General features: G+C 42.9%; 1 protein-coding gene across 4 annotated transcripts in view; it reads right to left on the bottom strand.

The window, feature by feature from the left end:
- Window positions 1–21,578, bottom strand: part of trim36 (tripartite motif containing 36) — a 107,989-nt gene that overhangs the window by 10,511 nt on the left and 75,900 nt on the right. For all 4 annotated transcript variants that reach the window (XM_078214643.1, XM_078214644.1, XM_078214642.1 and 1 more), the window contains one exon: window positions 16,096–16,389. In XM_078214643.1, the coding sequence (XP_078070769.1) occupies window positions 16,096–16,389 (294 nt within the window). The remainder of the gene's footprint in view (window positions 1–16,095; window positions 16,390–21,578) is intronic.

The following is a 21,578-nucleotide window of genomic DNA, read 5'->3' as shown; positions in this document are numbered from 1 at the left end:
GACAGAATAGGATGGAGTCCTTACAGAATGCGCAGAGCTGTAGTCGAGGTGGGTGTGGGAATCGATTGACTGGTAATGGATACCAGTGGACAGTCTATCACCAGAAATGGAGTCAGAGAGGTCAAGGAAGGGAAGCCCAACACAAACTGGAGAACAGCGGCTGATCGTCTGATTTACAGCCAACCATCACCTGTCATGTCACTAAGAGTGTAAGCACTTCACTGTAACACCTCACCATGTAAGTCTCTGACATTCCAGTGACTTCGCAAACTCAAAATAGAAATGTTAACTCAAAGTCTAAGGGAAAATATATTTCTTTCACATCATGGTATTAATGCAATAAAACAACCTACTTTTCTGTAAGCAATTAATGGAATTAATACCGAATAAATCAAAATGCTGGTACATCTCAAAAGGCCACATTCCACCTTCATAGAGTCATACAGATTTACAGCACAGATGGAGGCTCTTCAGCCCATCATGATTGCACTGCCCATCAAGCATCTATCCATTCTAATTCCATTTTCCAGCACAAGGTCCATAGCTTTGTATGCTATGGCATTTCAAGTGCTCATCTAAATGCTTCTTAAATGCTGTGAGGGTCCCCATCTCTATCACCCTTTCAGGCAGTGAGTTCCAGATTCCCACTACCCTCTGGGTGAAAAAGCTTTTCCTCATATCCCCTCTAAATCTCCTGCCCTTGACCTTAAGCCTCTGTCCACTGGTTATTGACCACCTACTAAAGGGATACGTTTCTTCCTATCTACCCCATCTATGTCTGTCAATTTTGTACACCTCAATTTGTTCCACCCTTGGCCTTCTCTGCTTCAGGAACAAGGGGTGTGTTATGAAACTACATTGCTTTAATAAAGATTGCAGTATCATGGAAATTGAATGAATAGAAAAGGGCCCAGATTCTCACATGAAAAAAACTTCTTTAGCATCAGAAATGTGAAACTGAAAACCTCTTTTACATCAGATTTGAATTAGAAACCACAGAGTTTACACCATCTGAAAATTGAACAGCAACTGAAACTCTGATTTCCTAGTCTAAGAGTTTCCTGCTGTGGAACAGGTTTTAAGGGGGGAATTTTCCCATCCTGCCCACCACAAGAATTGTAGCAGGTGGGGAACGGACCATGCAAAGGTCCATTGACCTTGGGCAGGATTTTCCATTTTTGGGGCGAGCGCGGCTAAAGAATCCTGCCGGAGTTGCACTTTCAAAGTTCCATAATGTTTTCTAAATCAAGAATCGAGACATTCATAATACTCAAGATGGTTGTATAAATGGCCACTGGGAGTTGATAAATCAAAATCTCAAATAGCTGCCAATTCTAAGAATTCAGAATTAATTTTATTTGTAGCAGAGTACTTAGTATATGTTGCAATAATTCTATGGGGGAATTCTCCAGTGTGATTCTCTGGTCCTGCTGCACCCCTTCCGTGGGTTTTGCGGTGTCAACAACAATGGGAATTCCCATTGACAGTGGCGGGACCAGGGAATCTCACGACCAGCGAAAGTTCGCCACCTTCTGCCGCCAAAAAACATATGGCTCGAAGGCCAAAGAATTCCCCCTTATGTTTCTTTTTACAAAATAAAAAGAAAGCATTCTTGTAATTTAAACACTGCTCCAGACACAACCAATATTCAAAATTGGCAGTGCAGAGGAGGAAGGTTTAAGGCACCCTGACATTTCACTGTGTGTATGTGTGTAAAGTGTTGTGCCCCCAGATGTCACGGTCATTGCTTCACATGTACGACCCAATTCAAATTCCACCACAGAAACCAATTTTCAAAGATTAGTGTTCTTTTAAATGCATGAACTGATGGAATTTGAAAGTGCTTCAATTCACTTGAAATCGGGCTGAGTTCCAGGCTACAAGTAACAAGACAAAAGGTTTTTATAAAGTGGCCAGACAGGACAGGGGCATGATGGCTAAAGGAGTGGCTTGCAACGGTGAATGTTTAATGACACAAAATAACTTATCAAAAACTCTTACCGTGCTCTATTCCCCAAATTCTGTTCCTCCGGGACAACCTCACAAGTGCATAATTGTAAAAACAATTTACAAAACATAGAAGGTGTGTTACATAGTGAATCACAGAATAGTTACAGGACAGAAGGTGGTTGCCAAGTGCATGCTGGCTTCCTACAAAAGCAACTCAGCTTGATTTTCCTCAAATCCCTTTCCCTGTAGCTCAGAAATATTTGTTTCCTTCAGGTGCTTACTGAATCCCCTCTGACGAAGGGTCATCCAGACTCGAATCGTTGGCTCTATTCTCTCTCTACAGATGCGGTCAGACCTGCTGAGATTATCCAGCATTTTCTGCTTTTGTTTCAGATTCCAGCATCTGCAGTAATTTGCTTTTATCCCCTTTTCAAGGCTATGGCTTAATCTGCTTCCACCACACTCTCAGACAGAGAATGCCCAGATCCTAATTATCCATTGCCCCGCTCATCCTTTACCCTGTTTCTGTTAAGCCAGGAAGTGGGTGATTTAGAGATGGGTTGGTGACAGGATTCAGATTTTCAAAATTTGAACACCTAACCTGCATTCAATCCATTCCGTTTTATGTGCTAAAATTCAGCCTAGACATATTCAAAAGAGATTAAAGAGTTTTTCATCATTTTCCCCCATTTACAATAGAGGTTGTACTTTAAAAAAATCCCCAAAATGTTTCACCTTGAGTACTGTGACAAAGAGACAAAGAAGAATTGACAAAATCAACCCCAACTTCAACCCCTGCGGAAAAATACTGTCTAGGTGCAATTGACAGAACAGCATAAATGCACATAGACCACCCCACCCTTCTGGTTAACAGTAGTGCAACGTAAAATATAAAAATATAACAAATATAGAACTATCACATTCCAAAAAATGTATCTTATTTTGTATTGTGCAATTCCCAGTGAGTTTCTTTCTCAAAAAATTGTTTTCCAGCAAAGGGAAAATCATGTAAAACATTCAGCATGGTTCTTGGAAACACTGATTGAAGAATGAAGAGAGGAGGTAAGCCATGCAATTCACAACATTCCTGCTTTTAAGATGGTTAAAATTAACCACCAAAAATAGCAGGAGCACTAATCCTGGTGTCAAGTTCTTCAATCCATACTCCCCTTAAGTGAAACCCTGCATCAGGAGCTGAGCTTTATTGAATTTGTTTTACAGTATCTCGGTACTATACCCCACTTAGAAATACACGCAACACATCTGGAGTCCAATTTTTATAGTATCACAAGTCTACCCACACACATTGTTTGAAAACAGTTTGCATCGCTAATACTTCATTGAAAAGACAGTACTGCTGGCTTAGTATTGGGAGTATTCGAAGCTTGCTCTATTTAAAGGAAATATGGCTTCATGCAAGAGTGCCTGACAAAACTGCATTAGGAAGGCAGCAGAACCAGAAAACTGTTGAGCCAACTGTTTTTGACATAATCTCATTTGCAAGCTACGTGATATTGCATTTCAATTTGATTTATGCTGCATTGTGTTTTCCAATAAAAATGAGCAATGGTCTCCTGTGCACTTTTTATGAAATGTTCCTTTAAAATCTATAAAATGGTTTATTGCTGTTTGGAGAGTATGTTACAAATTAGGTGCAATGTTTTACTGAGTGTGCAAGGTTGATCATTCTGGTCAGAAAAGTTCAAACCGTTTGCATGAGACAACTCCAAAAGGCTTTGGTGTACAGCGTAGAGCACATTGTACAAAATCAATGCGATGTAATTTATTTTGTAAATGATAACCCATCGTATCACGTTACTTACTGGGCAAGTCTAACTTAGAGGCATTCAGCAATTGTACAAAAGAAAGACTGCATTGACCACACCTAAAGGAAAGTGAATACTGGATTCATAGAACAAAGAAACACGGAAAAAATAAAACGTGAACAATTGAATGAGGGAAGGAAAACTTTTTTCAGCACAGCAAGATCCCACAGACAGTAGTGGCATTTGCCAAGTGCTGTAAATCAAAATGAGAATATAGACATACAGGATAAATAAAAATACAAGAATAGTCATTCAAATAAACAAGAATATTAGAAATGAGGTACGCTATAAAACGGTAGTAAATTTTAAAATGTTTAATTCTTATTAAAATGCGAAGCAACCAGCCCATTCCACACATTTGTTCCCTCAGCCGTTTACACATCGATGGCAATCATTTCAGATTATATAACAGTTATGTAATGAATGCAGAGCCCATTAACTCAGAAAGCATGGAGCCGGGGTGACCTATTTCTGCTGTGATGGTCTGGCCTATTATTTCTCTTCTAATTGGTTAGTGAGAATAAACAAAATGCCTGAGAACTAAACAGACATTTCAACTTTCAGTCTGGATAGTTTTCATCCATAAAACTCTGTAAGTGACTTTTCTGTAGACTTGTTTTTTTTTATTAGGGTAATGCGCTCCCTACTTTGAAAGTTTTGGCAATTCAAAGAGCTAAATATATTGGTTTTTCATCAGCCTTTATTTGCAAATAATCTATACACCTTACATCCCAACTACCATCAATCATAAGACCAGTCACAGATGTGGAAACAGTTTGTTTTGTCCAAAGTCTTGAACTGGAACGAAAGCCTGCCTAATGCTTGTAATATTAACATTTTTATACTGGACATTGGAAATAGAAATTGAAACAAGGAGGTCTGAAACCAATTTAAACCAAGTGCACAATGCAGCATTGAGGTATAATTGTGGGAGTAGGTCATCCCTGATTTAAATCAATTAATATTTCAGAATCCATTCCACACTTGTGGTGTACAGACATTCAACAATAGCACACCGAACAACATTTCCCATTCTTAGAATTCTGCTGCTGATCAGGACTGAGCAGATTTGGACTGTTCCAAAGACTAGCTCAGATGTTATACTGCGGTGGCTCTTGCACTCAGCTAATTGCAGCATTTATGACTCTTCCTTCCCTTGCACTCAGAATAAATTTCATAGTCCACTGAATATATTTGCATACCTTTGACTTACTTGTGAAACAAACCTGGAAACTGTAACCATATTCTATTCTTATTTTGCTATGGAAATGTTAACTGACCTCAAGCGGAAGCCTCAATGTGTTGGATAAGTGAAATGAAGTGAAGTGCAGTACAATGTTACAGACCAGGGAACTCAGGGCAGTGCCTAGTGTAGCACAATTGACTTCAGAATCTCCGTTGAGGCACTGGAAAATTAGTCAGGGACCCTGCTTCTCATCACCACCTAATCATCTTTGCTAGACATTTATGAGCATAGGAACGGAGAGAATCTGACACAACTGTGTTGACCTCTATGATAGAATAACTACCAGAAGGACATGGAAGCTTAGGAGAGAGTGAAAAGGTTCACCAGAATGTTGCCTGGTCTCAAGGGTTTTGGCTAAGAGGAGAGGTTGAATAAACTACGATTGTTTTCATTGGAAAGACGGGGGCTGAGGGGAGACCTGATAGAGGTCTACAAAATCATGAGAGGCAGAGACAAAGTGGATAGCCAGAGACTTTTTCCAAGGGTGTAAGTGTCAATTACAAGGGGGCACAGGGTCAAGGTGAGAGAGGGAAAGTTTAAGGGAGATGTGCGGGGGATGTTTTTCATGCAGAGTGGTGGGTGCCTGGAATGGACTGTTAGAGGAGATAGTGGAAGCAGGCACATTAGCAACATGTAAGAGGCATCTGGATGGGTACATGGGTAGGGAGGAAATAGAGGGATACAGACTGAGTAAAGGAAGAAGGTTTGTTTTTAGTTTAGTTAGGGCATCATGATCAGCACAAGCTTGGAGGGCCGAAGGGCCTGTTCCTGTGCTGTATTTTTCTTTGTCCTTTGTTCTAATAAACAAGCCTGCACACACTGTCCAGCCTCACACAGGAAGAATGGCCATCTGTGTATGGTGTTTTTTAACAATTGGTGGAATGATTCCAAAGCATGTATTGTTGCTTTCAAGTAAGGAGAGAAGGATAAATAGATAATGAATTACCTAAAATGACTCATTTTCAATTAAGTTTCTCACTGATTATTTGGTTCACAACAATCTGTGATTCAGTGAAAAGGTTCTCTTCACAGCATCACTTAATATTTATTATTAAAAAGATCATTTGATGGAAAACCTTGGATAAAAAGATGGGACTATATTCTATAAGGAATGGGAAACTAGTTATAAAGATAACAAAGACTCAAAAAGAAGGCTAAAAAAATAAAGTTTTCTAAAGTTGTGAAAGATTTGATAGGGTGATTAGGGAAAGGCAGCTTTATTTAGAGTCATTGGCAATTGGTAATGAATTAAACATTTGCCACAAAAAAGTGATGGAAGAGATTAGGAGATTTTCTTTTTTTGTTCTTTTTGGGATGTGTGTCAATGGCAATATTTATTACTTATCATTAATTGCCCTTGAGAACTTTATAGAATGATAATTTGCCCCAGATAGTAGTTGAGTCAGAGATCATCTTTTTGTGAAAAATAAAGTTAAAAGTTTATTTATTAGTCACAAATAAGTTTTACACTGCAATGAAGTTATTGTGAAATTCCTCTAGTCACCACACTCCAGTGCCTGTTCGGGTCAATGCACCTAATCAGCACGTCTTTCAGACTGTGGGAGAAAACCGGAGCCCCACGGAGGAAACCCACGCAGACACGGGGAGAACGTGCAAACTCCACACAGACAGTGACCCAAGCTGGGAATCAAACCCGGGTCCCTGGTGCTGTGAAGCAGCTGTGCTAACCGTGAGAATGATAGATAAACATTTGAAGCAAAGGAAGATGCAAAATTATCAGGAGGGGGGATGGCATTGGGGTTAGCTCCAATTTCTGTAGCAATGACCTGGTGCAAACACAATGGGCCAAATGGGTTCCTTCTATGGTGTAAATGTCTTCAAGATTTAGCTGGGTACTTCTAAATAAGGTTAAGTTTTACCTAGCAGTTTTAATTATGCTGTGTGAAAACTAAATTACTGTCTAAATCCATTTATAAAATTTCAATAAATAATATTTACAACCTGATAACATGGTGCATTTAGTCTCAGGAATTTCCAGCTGTTTTACTTTAATCAGGAACAGCTGGATTAGCATGCATAGTGACGTTGAAAGGGTTGACAATAGTTTCTGAGGAGAAGATAAACTGAGGAGACCACCCAGTTTGACCAATATTCACATTTATGATGATCTGGAGAAGAGATTGTAGATAAAAGTGAGGAAAAAGATACAGATACTAGGGAGGGACCAATAGAATCCAAGAATCCACAGTGCAGAAGCCCATTTGGCCCATCGAGTCTGCACCAACAACAATCCCACCCAGGTCCCATCCCCGTAATCCCACATATTTACAGTCCTAATCCCCCTGACACTAAGGGCCTTATTTTACCATTTTGATTCTAAGTGCTAAATCTGGGCGCAATTCAGATCCGACTTGGAAATCTGTTCTCGGGCGCCCCCATACGCACTCAGCCTGAAAAAGATTGCGGGTCTGAATCACGCTGTGGGCGGGGCTTAGCACACCCAAAATGATCGGAGCTCTGAACTGCGCATGTGCAGTTAGAAAAAAAATTGAAAAAGCGCGCCTGTGTCACATCGCTCCCAAGCGGAGTAAGCGGCCCAGGAGTGAAAAGCAGGAGCAATGGCCCCCACAGACATATCCACCCACCCCCCCTCCACTACCCGGACCGATTGCGACCCCATGCCGCCTTCCCCCCCACCGATTGCCCGCAGAGAGGCAGCAGACACCCCTGCACCCACCCCCACCAGAGATTATTCTTACCCACCTCCCTCCCCCCCACTCCCGCAGAGAATGATCTGGCCTCACTTCCCCCCCCTCCCACAGAGAATGATCTGGCCTCACTGTCCCCAACCGCCGCCCCCCCCCCCCCCCCCCCCCCCCCCGAGAATGATCTGGCCTCACTTCCCCCCCCCACTGTCTGGAGGAATATCTGACCCGCCTCCTCCTCCCTCCCCACCCCCTCACCAGAGAATGATCTGGCCCGCCTCCCTTCCCCCCCCCAACCAGACAACGATCGGCCCTCCCCCCCACCAGACAATGATCGCCCCCTCCCCCACTAGACAACGATCTGCCCTCTCCCACCCCCCAACCAGACAACAATCTGGCCTCACTACCGCCACCACCCCCCCCGCCCCCCCCCGAGAATGACCTGGCCTCACTCCCCTCCCCCCCCCAACCAGAGAATGATCTGACCCGCCTCCCTTTCCCCTCCACCACCGATCTGAGTCAGAGAGCCGTTGGAAGCTCTGAACTCGTCTCTTCAGCAGCTGGAGCGCCTGATTCAGATTTTTATTCAGCAGGTTCATTTCGGCGCGATTCCGGATCGGCGAACACGGTGGCAAAGGGGGAAATGCTGATAAAGTTGGGTGGGCAGTTCATTAATTCAATTTAAATGCATGCAAATGCATTTGAATCGCCGTTGCGCGAATCAGATCGTGGCTATTCCCAGGTCTCAGTAAAGTGGCCATCTGCGCGGGCGCGGATCACATTAATGACCTTACACCTGACTTTACCATGTTTTCGCGCCCGTTGGGCCCTAATTGGCAATTTATCATGGCCAATCAACCTAACCGGCACATCTTTGGACTGTGGGAGGAAACCGGAGCACTCAGATGAAACCCACACGGGGAGGATGTGCAAACTCCGCACAGACAATCACCTGAGGCCGGAATTGAAGCCAGGTCCTTGGCGCTGTGAGGCAGCAGTGCTAACCACTGTGCCACCATGCCGCCCCAATTTCAATGGAAATTGCATTATGTATACTCCATTGTCAGGTCAACCAAAGAGTAATACTGGCAGTGTCCATGGGCTGGACTGTTCTGTCATCCTGACGGAGTTGGACTACATAGGGAATCTTTTGAAACAACTGTTTTGTATGGTAACTGTACTGGGTTTATTTGCTTCAAAGTGCAGGCACAGCTTGTGGTTTCTGCCAAGACATTGGGGTGAAAAGGTAGTAGCTATTTGTTCAGAAAGATGAAAAGAAGCACAGAAGCAAATTACTGACTTGATTTTGTACTTTATAAGGGTAGGAAAACTAAATTGTCCTGTTATCTGATTGGCTTTACGTTTAAGAGTTTATTTTTAATCAAGTTTACATTATTATTTAGAATATTAAGCCTTGAAATTCCAAAAATCCAACAACTCACTAAAGATAGGGAAAGATTTCTGGCTTCAGGCTGGAGTATGACAGCTAAAGACAATTCAAGACTGGCCTTCCTACAATAACAGCAACAACTTCAATTGTATAGAGCCTTTAACATAGTGACGTGTCTCCCAGGAGAAATGTCAAACAAAATTTCACATCAAGCAACATAAAAAGATATTAGGACAGGAAATCAATTTTTTAAAAATTCATTCATGGGAACTGGGCGTGACAGGCTGGCCAGCATTTATTGCCCATCCCTAGTTGTCCTTGAGAAGGTGGTGGTGAGCTGCCTTCTTGAATCGCTGCCGTCCACATGCGTTAGGGAGGAAATTCCAGTATTTTGACCCAGCACCTGTGAAGGAGCGGCGATATATTTCCAAGTCAGGATGGTGAGTGGCTTGGAGGGGAACTTGCAGGTGTTGGTGTTCCCATTTAACTGCTGCCCTTGTCCTTCTAGATGGAAGTGGTCGTGGGTTTGGAAGGTGCTGTCTAAGGATCTTTGGTGAACTGCTGTCAAAATGTTGTCAAATGTTTGAAAGAGTGTCTTAAAGGAGGAGACAGTCGTCAAGAGGCCTGGGAAGCTGTAGGCATATAGAACATAGAACATTACAGCGCAGTACAGGCCCTTCGGCCCTCGATGTTGCGCCGACCAGTGAAACTAATCTAAAGCCCATCTAACCTACACTATTCCAATATCATCCATATCTTTATCCAATGACCATTTAAATGCCCTTAATGTTGGCGAGTCCACTACTGCTGCAGGCAAGGCATTCCACGCCCTTACTATCCCGAGTGAAGAACCTACCTCTGACATCTGTCCTATATCTATCACCCCTCAATTTAAAGCTATGTCCCCTCGTGCTAGCTATCACCATCTGTGGAAAAAGGCTCTCACTAACCACCCTGTCTAATCCTCTGATCATCTTGTACGCCTCTATTAAGTCACCTCTTAACCTTCTTCTCTCTAACGAAAACAACCTCAAGTCCCTCAGCCTTTCCTCATAAGACCTTCCCACCATACCAGGCAACATCCTGGTAAATCTCCTCTGAACCCTTTCCAATGCTTCCACATCCTTCCTATAATGCGGCGACCAGAACTGTACGTAATACCCCAAGTGCAGTTGCACCACAGTTTTGTACAGCTGCAACATGACCTCCTGGCTCCGAAACTCAATCCCTCTACCAATAAAAGCTAACACTCCGTACGCCTTCTTAACAACCCTATCAACCTGGGTGCCAACTTTCAGGGATCTATGCACATGGACACCGAGATTTCTCTGTTCATCCACACTACCAAGTATCTTACCATTAGCCCAGTACTCTGTAATCCTGTTACTCCTTCCAAAGTGAATCACCTCACAGTTTTCCGCATTGAACTCCATTTGCCACCTCTCAGCCCAGCTCTGCAGCTTACCCATGTCCCTCTGTAACCTGCAACAACTTTCCGCCCTGGACACAACTCCACCGACTTTAGTGTCATCCGCAAATTTACTAATCCATCCTTCTGCACCCTCATCCAGGTCATTTATAAAAATGACAAACAGCAGTGGCCCCAAAACAGATCCTTGCAGCACACCACTAGTAACTGAACTCCAGGATGAACATTTCCCATCAACCACCACCCTCTGTCTTCTTACAGCTAGCTAATTCCTGATCCAAACCGCTAAATCACCCTCAATCCCATGCCTCTGTATCTTCTGCAATAGCTTACCGTGGGGAATCTTATCAAACGCTTTACTGAAATCCATATACACCACATCAACTGCTTTACCCTCATCCACCTCTTTGGTCACCTTCTCAAAGAACTCAATAAGGTTTGTGAGGCACGACCTACCCTTCACAAAACCGTGTTGACTATCCCTAATCAAATTATTCCTTTCGAGATGATTATAAATCCTATCTCTTATAATCCTTTCCAAAACTTTGCCCACAACAGAAGTAAGGCTCACTGGTCTATAATTACCAGGGTTGTCTCTACTCCCCTTCTTGAACAAGGAGACAACATTTGCTATCCTCCAGTCTTCTGGCACTATTCCTGTAAACAATGACGACATAAAGATCAAAGCCAAAGGCTCTGCAATCTCCTCCCTAGCCTTCCAGAGAATCCTAGGATAAATCCAATCCAGCCCAGGGGACTTATCTATTTTCACACTTTCCAGAATTGCTAACACCTCCTCCTTATTAACCTCAATCCTGTCTTGTCCAATAGCCTGTATCTCAGTATTCTCCTCGACAACGTTGTCTTTTTCCAATGTGAATACTGATGAAAAATATTCATTTAGAGCCTCTCCTATCTCTTCAGGCTCCACGCACAACTTCCCACTACTGTCCTTGACTGGCCCTAATCTTACCCTAGTCATTCTTTTATTCCTGACATACCTATAGAAAGCTTTAGGGTTTTCCTTGATCCTACCTGCCAAAGACTTCTCATGTCCCCTCCTGGCTCTTCTTAACTCTCTCTTTAGGTCCTTCCTGGCCTCCAAATGTGGAACAATTAACTTTGAGGAAGAGGCCAGAGTTAGAGGATGGCAGATGTCTTGGATAGTTGTAGGGCTGGAGAAGTTTACAAACATAGGGAGGGGCAATGGCAAGGGGAGATTTGAAAACCAAGATGAGAACTTTAAAAACAAGGCTTTGCCAGACCAAGAACCAATAGGGATTAGTGAGCCCAGGGGTGACGAGTGAATGGGACATGGTGTGAGTTAGAATATGGCAACGTTTTGGGACAAGTCAGAAGAACATTGGAATAGCCAAGTCTTGATGCATGTGCCCAATCCTTGTCACATTATGCCTCTGGCTTCCTACTGAGCTGGGTGCCCCCAAACCTCTGGGTCAAATAAGACATCAAGTTTGTAAATTCTGGTTCAATTCTCAGATAGTACAGCGACAGACTTCATTCATCATCAAGATTACACGTCAGCAAAATAAGCTGTTTGCATAGACATCAACATGAAGTGAGGCAATTTTGGATATGTGTAGGCAAATCATTTTGAACATGTGATTGAAATCCATTCTGAACATACATGATCAAACCTTTTTGAGTGTGAATGCATCCTTTTTAAAAGTGAGGTCTAGTTTTGGCTGTAATAGCGTACAATCTTGCTGACCAGATATAGAATCATGGAGGAAGGATACAGTAATGCAGCAATCTTCCAATTATCTATTGTCAGTTGAAATCTAAAGGCTTGCACAGATGTAAAGGGACTATTTGCGAATTCACCAATGTAATACAATGCTAAAGATTTGGCTGGAATTTTACCGCCTTGTCCACCCGAGGCTCGTAAGATCGCGTCCAAGGCCAACAGAGAATACCATTTTGCGCGCCTCACCTGCCCCGATTCAGGGGCAGGTGTGCCAGTTAAATCAGGGTCAATTCCTTCTGAGAGTTAAGAGGTCTTAGACAGCCTTAGAATTAAGTGTAAATTGATTCCAACTGAGCTTTAACAATTTCTAGAATTAGTGGAAACTTAGAGCAGAATTTTTCGGATGGTGGGGTTTCCTCGCATTGTCACCGAAAAGCTCAGTGAGTAATGAATCCCCTTTCCTGACAGCTCCCCCACAACCAGTTAACTCTCTGAGGACCATTAACTCGACAGAAACATTTTGTCCACCCTCTTCTGGGGGGGGGGGGGGAAGTCCTGCCATCTGATTGGCTGGCAGCTCTCTAAGTCCCAGAGAACTCAGCAGGACCAGGAGAGGAGGCCACAGGGGAGTGAAGGGTGGCAAAAGGGGGACCAGATTGAAACTGCCAGGAGAGGAGAGGACACTTGGTAGGGGTGGCTCCGATTGGGAAAATGGGCCCATGTAGGAGGTGCCCACCTCACCCTTCCCACCAGAGACGCAAGCAGTCTAACTGCCAAGAGTCCCCCTCCCCCCACCGCCCCCCACCAGGTCAATAATTCCCACTGACTTAAAAATTATGACTGGATGGGAAGCAGTCCTTCAATGGCCATTAATTAGCCACGTAAGGGTCTCAATTCAGTGGTGGGCAGGCAAGTCAACGTAGGCCTCGCACACCCCTCCATTTAATGGCTGCCAGGTCAGGGCAGGTAGGCAGACAGCAGTAAGGACACCTGCAGAATTTAACAGTCTGCCTTAGCTTGCAAAGTCCCCGGTGGAGGACCATAAAATTCCGTCCTTCATAACTTTCTGAGTATATTCAAGGTGTTCAGAGTGGAACACATTGGGAGCAGGTCAATCTACTTTGAACCAACAAATAAAACACATATTGCAAGATGGACTTAAAAAGATTTCCAATATATTAGAATTTTATAATTGTTCTGAGTCCAAAACTTATTTTTTTCTTGAATTAAACAGAAAAATTAGAAACAATTCCCGATACAGAACAATAATATTTCAGTCACACTCTGCTGCTGCTGGTAGCTGCCCCTGACAGATCTGCTGTTATGGTATGTCATGCTCCTCTAATACCACTTTGTGACATCCATCATCCAACTACGCCTAGGTTGACCCCTCTGCTCTCCACTTTGCCCTCTAGAAGAGATCCCTGTAGCTTTCCAGCTCTGATCAAATGGCCAAGATACATTTCATTTTCTGGTGTCACATTTTAGAGTTCTTTTTATTCTTGTAGTTTCAAGCACCTCTTCCTATGGTCTGTATATGGAACTTTTAGCATACATCTCAGCATCCACATTTCAAAGCCTTTTATTTTCTCCCCCAGGTATTTATTTATTGTCTAGGTTTCTAAGACATAGGGGAAAGTAGATAAAATGTGGTATCTTATGGGGATCTCATAGAGACTTATAACAGGACTAGACAGGGTAGATGCAGGGAGGATATTCCCAATGGTGGGGGAGCATAGATGTGGAGATGCCGGCGTTGGACTGGGGTACACACAGTAAGAAGTCTCACAACACCAGGTTAAAGTCCAACAGGTTTATTTGGTAACAAAAATTTATTATTTTGCTACCAAATAAACCTGTTGGACTTTAACCTGGTATTGTGAGACTTCTTACCGGGGGAGTATAGAACCAGAGATCACAGTCTGAGGATTCAGGGTAGACCATTTAGGACGGAGGTGAGGAGACATTCCTTCACCCAAAGAGTGGTGTGCCTGTGGAATTCATTACCACAGGAAGTAGTTGATGCTGAAACACTGAATGTATTCAAGAGGCAGCTGGATCTCGCACTCGGGGCGAATGGGATCAAAGGTTATGGGGGAAAAACAGGATTAGGCTGTTGAGTTGGATGATCAGCCATGATCGTAATGAATGGTGGAGCAGGCTTGAAGGGCCAAATGGCCTCCTCCTGTTCCTATCTTCCATGTTTCTATGTTTATGAGTTTTTTCTTTGTTACAAGCTTGAATTTTGTTGTTAACACCATCACAAAAGTACTTCTGGCTATCTCTATCCTTCTTCTGCCATCAATCTGTCTGTGGTGTTCTGCCCAAGGGCAAGTCCTAACTCATGTGAGATCCTTACTTCATCAACGAAGGAAGAGTCGTTAAGTTAGTTAGAGGTTACTTTCCTTTTAGATATTATCTTCACCCTATCCTCCAGCACAGACATAGTGGGCTGACTGGCCTTCTTTCCTAAGTTAATTTATGTTTTGCCTAGGTGGGCTCCAAAAAAGGCTAACCAGCTCCAGTTACTCTCTACGGTGAGGAGGGAGGGGCACCCACACTATACATTCACATTGGATGCTAATCCTATTCAGAATCAGCATTCCGCTGTCCAGGTCTATAATAGAGTGAAGCCCAAAACTAATCCTTCTGACTAGGATGCAGGAGCACTATCACAAAGTCAGTGCTCAATCAATCCAGACAGAAGTACTCCAATGGATGTTAACCCAGTATTTAGGACAACATTCTAGTCATTATTCTTCAGGACTGTCTGGAATGGGGCATGAACCCTTTACCTTCTGACTCAGAGGCTAACACTAAGTTGAAGGCTGACTCCTGTGGTATGAATGTGTTGCTATTTTATCAGGCAAGGCAATTGATTAAAGATGGATATCTTAGATTAAGTACAGCGTACAGTTCTGGTCAACTGTGTGCAATTCTGATCACCCTAAGATAGAAAGGATATTATTAAACTAGAAAGAGTGCAGAAAAGATTTATTAGGATGCTACCGGGACTTGATGGTTTGAGTTATAAAGAGGCTGGATAGACTGGGACTTTTTTCCCTGGAGCATAAGCGACTTTGGGGTGATCTTATAGAGGTCTAAAAAATAATGAGGAGCATAGATTAGCTAGATAGTCAACATCTTTACCCAAAGGTAGGGGAGTCTAAAACTAGTGGGCATAGGTTTAAGGTAAGAGGGGGGAGATACGCAAGGCTCCAGAGGGGCATTTTTTCACACAGAGAGTGGTGAGTGTCTGGAACAACCCTGCCAGAGGTAGTAGTAGAGGCGGGTACAATTTTATCTTTTAAAAGGCGTTTGGACAGTTACATGGGTATGGGTATAGAGGGATATGGGTCAAACGAGGGCGATTGGTTCTAGCTTAGTGGTCAAAAAAAGGGACAACATGGACAAGTTGGGCCAAAGGGCCTGTTTCCATGCTGTAAACCTCTATGACTCTAAGTTAATTTTGATTCCAAATCTCACAGAAAAAACTTGAAAAACATTACTTCAAAGGTATTTATAAGATCAACAAAGTGCTCTATACTATTTTAGGTCATTTCTTGTTTTCATTTTCTTTTATCTGGCTTTCATTTGGCAAGAAGGGAAAAATCTACATTTTTTTAATGGATATGAAAAGCTCTGATTAAAAAAAATCCCGAGGAAATATGCAAAGCACAAAATCCCTGGCTTCACTGTCAAGACCTACAAAGAGAAAGTTCAGAATCACTCAGTACTGTCCATCGTTCCAATGATCCTCCCCTGAGGCACGTTGGCCATTATCCACTTGAAAAATAATCAATTTTAATAATGATTACTTACCATTTAAAGGAGTAATTATAATTATACGTCAGTGTAACTCCCCTTCTCCCAAAGGGCATACCTGGAGCAGGTGGCGTATGGAAAGCGACCTCTTTGCTGTAGTCACTGTAGGTAGAATTCTTGCAACCCTTCACTCTGAAGAGGTAGTTAGTATTGGTATCGAGATTGGAGATGACTTTACTTGTGCTGCACACATCGTCAGTGAGCTCCCACTCACATTCTCCGCCTTGGTCAAGTCTCCTGTATTCAAGCTTGTAGTGGTCAACGGGAGGATTTCCATTGGGCTGCTGCCAACAGATGATTCCCTTATCATACATGCGGCTTTGCTTCTGGTCGATAACTGGTGCATCTGGGACTGAAACATTAGCCACATCTCAGTATTGCAAACATATACAGTTCCAACAAATCAATAATAAAGCCCCCATTCTTAATAATGGTTTCCAATTAGACGCTTCCTTAGGCAAGCAGCTAAGTAGCTCCATGTATTGACTGAAGATGATTAGAGGTTCTCAGAGCATTTCTATCTTAAAGTGCATCAGCAACTAGTATGACTGGTTTCATTAACGTTAAACTGGAAAAATAATTCCTAAAGTGGCAAGATCGAAAATCAGAATTAAATAAAAGATTAACGGAAAATTCAGTTAAAGGCAACTGTTGTTAGGAAACAGATATAAGTATTCAGCAGGCACAGCAGAAATTTGCTGCCTATGGTTAACAAATGGAAAACAACAGGCTGCTTTCAGTTCCTCCCAGTGGGTATATTTACTGTGTGGTGTAATGTTGATCTATTCAGCTCTGATTCTGCTGAGTTGCCTGGTCTCAGACACAGTGACAGGTCAGAGGTCAGATGAGAAGAAAAGTCTCACATTTGATCACCATCTTGCAAGGAGCATGTGCATCTGTCAACAGGAAATGACTGGTGGTGTGTTACAGATCACTCAGAGAGTCCAGGTTTCTGTGGCAACATGTACTTTTATGTGAATGTTGTAGTCTGGAACTATGGATGGCTTTTTGCAAATTTGTTCATGGGATGTGGGCGTTTCTGGCTGGGCCAGCATTTATTGCCCATCCTTAATTGCCTGAAAAATGAGGGGGCAATTTTCAGCCCATTCCTGCCATCCATGAGAATGCTGGCGGGGGCTCAAGATCCGGAAGTCGCAGATGTTGCTGACGCGATCACAATCTCAGATCTCCCCCCCCCCCCCCCATAACAGGTGTGAAACTGATTGACATTCATTCAAATATATTTTAATATGATTAACATGCTCCCCTCACCATATATTGACACCCCCCCATATTTTCACCATGCCACGTTGGCACTGAGAGGTTGGCACCATGCCCATGTGTCTCACAGGTAGTGGAAGCAAATGAAATAGAGTCAGAGGGAGGCTTCATGCAAATGGTTTTGATCATCCACATCACAGGACAATGTCTCCAAATGCAGCCATGTATGAACAGGAGGAACACTAATTTCTGGCCCTCGAGGGTGTCCTTTACCTGAAAGGGTTGGGGGGGGCATGAAATATTTAGATGGGGGCCAGGAGAAGGACTTAGTACTGGCCTGCTGGCTTTGAGATGGCGGAAAACCTGTAAAGAACATGTTCACTGAATGTAGCACTTTAATACAGTCACACATCCACTGAGGTGTTGAAGATGTAGACAACTCGCCTTGGTAATGGCTCTCATCCAGATGCAGAGAGGGAGAGCCCATCGCAGGTTGGCACATGAGGAGCAAGGAACTAAGCAGCAAGAGGCATTGGCGCCTCTAGAAGGTAAGAGGTTGGCGAACATGGACCACTGTTAGGCGAGCATTGACCAAACCATGGGTGTATCACCAGCGGTGCTCTTATCTAGAGATGAGTAACAGGCAATGTTCATGTGGTTGCTCACATTAGCCAGATTCTCCAGTATGAGCTGTGGTCACAAGGACCCTGGGGGAGTAATGCAGAGCTCCTGGTCTGCATTGAGTGAAGGCCTGGGTGCCTTTTAAATATGGAGTCATGACCTTTGACCCCTAAAGGGCTGGGTGGGTGACATCCTGTCAGCCCCACCAAGGGATTTGCCACGCTATTCGCCGATGCATAATCAATGAGCTGAACAGTGTGTTCTGTCATCCTCCACCCAGCAGGAATCATGCCTCCTTTCCCACCAGCCACCGGACTTCATCTCCGGGTTTGAAAATTCTGCTTTAGTGTCCAGAAAATTCCTCCCAATGTTCAGTGTAAAAGTCCACAGAAATTCCACAGGCATATATCAGAGTAATGAATGGTGAGCTCCATTTATTCATCCCTGTCCACAAAATCTGGGCAATCAAAGTGACATTTAAATTGATCTTACATCCTAATTATCTTGTTTTCTTTACAGCTGAAGCCTTAGTGAATCATTGTATAAATGAGTTTATGTTGTATTATATAATGTTTGATCTGTTTACATTTGGAAAGAAGATTCAAATCTGGCTTCTTCCTTACATAGTGCATGATGTAAGGGTGGCACGGTGGCACAGTGGTTAGCACTGCTGCCTCACAGCATCAGGCACCCAGGTTCAATTCTGGCTTGGGTCACTGTCTGTGTGGAGGTTGCACATTCTCCCCGTGTCATTGTGGTGTTCCGGTTTCCTCCCACAGTCCAAAGATGCGTAAATTAGGTGGATTGACCATTTTAAATTGCCCCTCTGTGTCAGTGGGACTAGCAGGATAAATAGGTAGGATTACAGGGATAGGTCCTGGGATAGGTCCTGGGTGGGATTGTTGTCAGTGCAGACTCGATGAGCCAAATAATTCTAGTGGCCCAGTGCTTGTCCATTTCCTGGGTAGATATTAAATAGCAGCAAAATTATCAATACAATAACATCAGACTAATTGTAGGAATGGTGCCACAGTCTTGCAGCCTTTCCCAGGCAATCTTGATTCTTGGAAAAATCCCCAGGAACAACCTACTCCAAAAACACTGTTGCATTAGTTCAAGAAGAGGATGGGGTGCAGTTCATGCTATTTTCAGAGGTTGCATTACCCAGCATATTAACTTTTCCATTGCAGTTTATTGATCTGCTAAACAGAGTTACTATTGCAATTCCACAGCCTTTGCAGTAAAAGAAGGAGTTTGCATTTAAATTATCCCTTTCCTGACTTTAAGACATTCCAAAACATTCCAAACAACGACAACTTACATTTATATAGTGCCTTTAACCTAATAAAACATCTTCAGGCACAGGGGCCTTTATAAAACAAAATATGACATTGAGCCACATAAGGAGCTATTAGGTCAGATGACCGAAAGGTTGATTGAAAAGCTAAGTTTTAAGGAATGTCCTCAAGGAGAAAAGGGAGGTAGTGAGGCAGAGAGGTGTAGGAAAGGAATTCCAGATCTGAGGGCCTATGCAACTAAAAACATAGCCACCAATAATGGAGTGATTAAAATCAGGGATGCATAAGAGGCCAGAATTAGATGAGTGCAGATACCTTGGAGGTTTGTGGGGCCTTAGGAGGTTACAGAGATAGGAAGGGGTGAGGGCATGGAGGGATTTGAAAAAAGGGATAAGAATTTTGAAATCAAGATGCTACTTGCCCAGGAGCCAGTGTGGGTCAGCCTGCAGATGGATAATAGAGGAACAAGAGTTAAGATATGGGCAGCAGAATTTTGGATGACCTCAAATTTAGAGGATAGAATGTGGGAGCCCAGCCAGGAATAGCCAAGTAAAGAGGTCACAAAGGAACGAATAAGTGTTTCAGCAGCAGATGAGCTGAGACAGTGACAAGGTCAAGTGACGTTATGGAGGTCAAAACAGGCAGTCTTCACGATGGTATGAATATGTTGTTGGAACCTCAACTCAGGGTCAAGTATAACACAAAACAGATTAACTTAATCTCAGAGTATTACTGGGGAGAGAGATGGAGTCGGTAGCAAGGGAACGGGGTTCGGAGTGGGAACTGAAAACAATAGCTTCAAACTTCCTAATATTTAACTGAAGGAAATTTCTGCTCATCCAGTACCTGATGTTGGATAAGCAGTCTAATAATTTAGTAACGGTGGAGGAGTTGAGAGAGGTGGTGGTGACGTAGTGCCAGATGTCATCAGTGTACACGAGGAAACTAATATTGTGCTTTTGGATAATGTATCTGAATGGCGGAACGTAGATAAAAAACATCGGAGAATACCAAGGAAAGATCTGTGGGGTTGCCAGAGATAATGGCGCAGGTGCAGGAGGAAAAGCCATTGGAAGTATTACTCTGGCTATGATTAGATTGGTAAGGATGGAGCTCGATGAGAGCAGACCCACCCAACTGGACGATGGTGAAAAAATGTTGAGGGAGAATAGTGTGGCCAATCTTTTCACAGTCGCGTAGGATGTCATCTGTGACATTGATATGAATAGTAGCAAAACCAAAATACACACGTTGTAACTGCAGTCTCGGCTATAATGTGGGAAAAGCAGCAGCCATTTGTACACAGCAAGCTCCCACAAACAATAATAAGATAATACTTTGACAATGACTCGATAATGACTGCTTTGTTGATGTTAGTTGAGGGATAAATATTGGCTGGTACCTCAACGCTCTCACAGCGATGATTCATTTGCTCACATTTCATTCCATGTTTCAATTATATAAATGAACAAATAGGCAGAAAACCTAGCACATCATTTATGTGAAGCATTCTGACTCTGAAGTTATATTTTTGCAACAAAAAATGATAATGCAGCACTTAAATATCAATTAAATCATGAGAAAAATCAATATCTATTACTGGGTTTTTAGTGGATCCTGAAACATTCAAAATGTTAGAGCATTAATATTTTGAAAAATGATTCTTACTTAATCAATAATGCCATATATATTGTCATTTAAATTCTGAATTCCAGTTCCAAGTGGCCCAAGAGTATCTAAACAACATCCTGCCTCAGCAAAAACCATTTCCATGGAGACTGATTCCTGCTAAAAGCCTCATAAATCATCACTCTTAATGCAGTTATTGATCTGTTATAAATCACTGAAAGCAGCCATTAGGCTAACTGCAGACTGCTGGAGTCTTTGTCAAAGTTAGCACAGCCAACAAGGATTTTTTTTTCTCCACAGATGCCAGATGTCTACTGGACAAGGCAGACAGTGGGATGTGGCAGCCTTCAGAGAGGGACAAGAGATCTCAACTTGGAGCCAAGTTTCAGTCAGAGCCTTTCAGGCCCTCCTTAAAATTCCAATGTCTTTCAGATGAAACATTAATCCAAGACCAGACTGACGCCCACAGGTGGACATAAAAGATCCCAAAGTAGTATATCAAAAAAGAGCAGGGAATTATCCTTGATTTCCAAGCCAATACCTAGCCTTCAGTTAACATTACAAAAACTGATTATCTGGCTATCGTCACAATGCTCTTTGTGAGACCTTGCTAGGCCTACACTTCAAATGCAGGATTATTTTGATGGTGGATGTTTCCAGTCCCTCTACCCAATGAGTTGGCAGAGAATGCATCCCCTCATTCCTTTAATGCTCCATGGAATGTGAATTGGCTGGAGGCGGGACCCCTGTCCCATCCCTCATTCAGGCAGAA

This window comes from Mustelus asterias, chromosome 6, assembly GCF_964213995.1.
Source record: "Mustelus asterias chromosome 6, sMusAst1.hap1.1, whole genome shotgun sequence".
In the NCBI taxonomy this organism is placed as follows: Eukaryota; Metazoa; Chordata; class Chondrichthyes; order Carcharhiniformes; family Triakidae; genus Mustelus; species Mustelus asterias.
The sequence above is the reverse complement of the archived record's forward strand: the minus strand, read 5'-3'. Positions and strand labels throughout refer to the sequence as shown.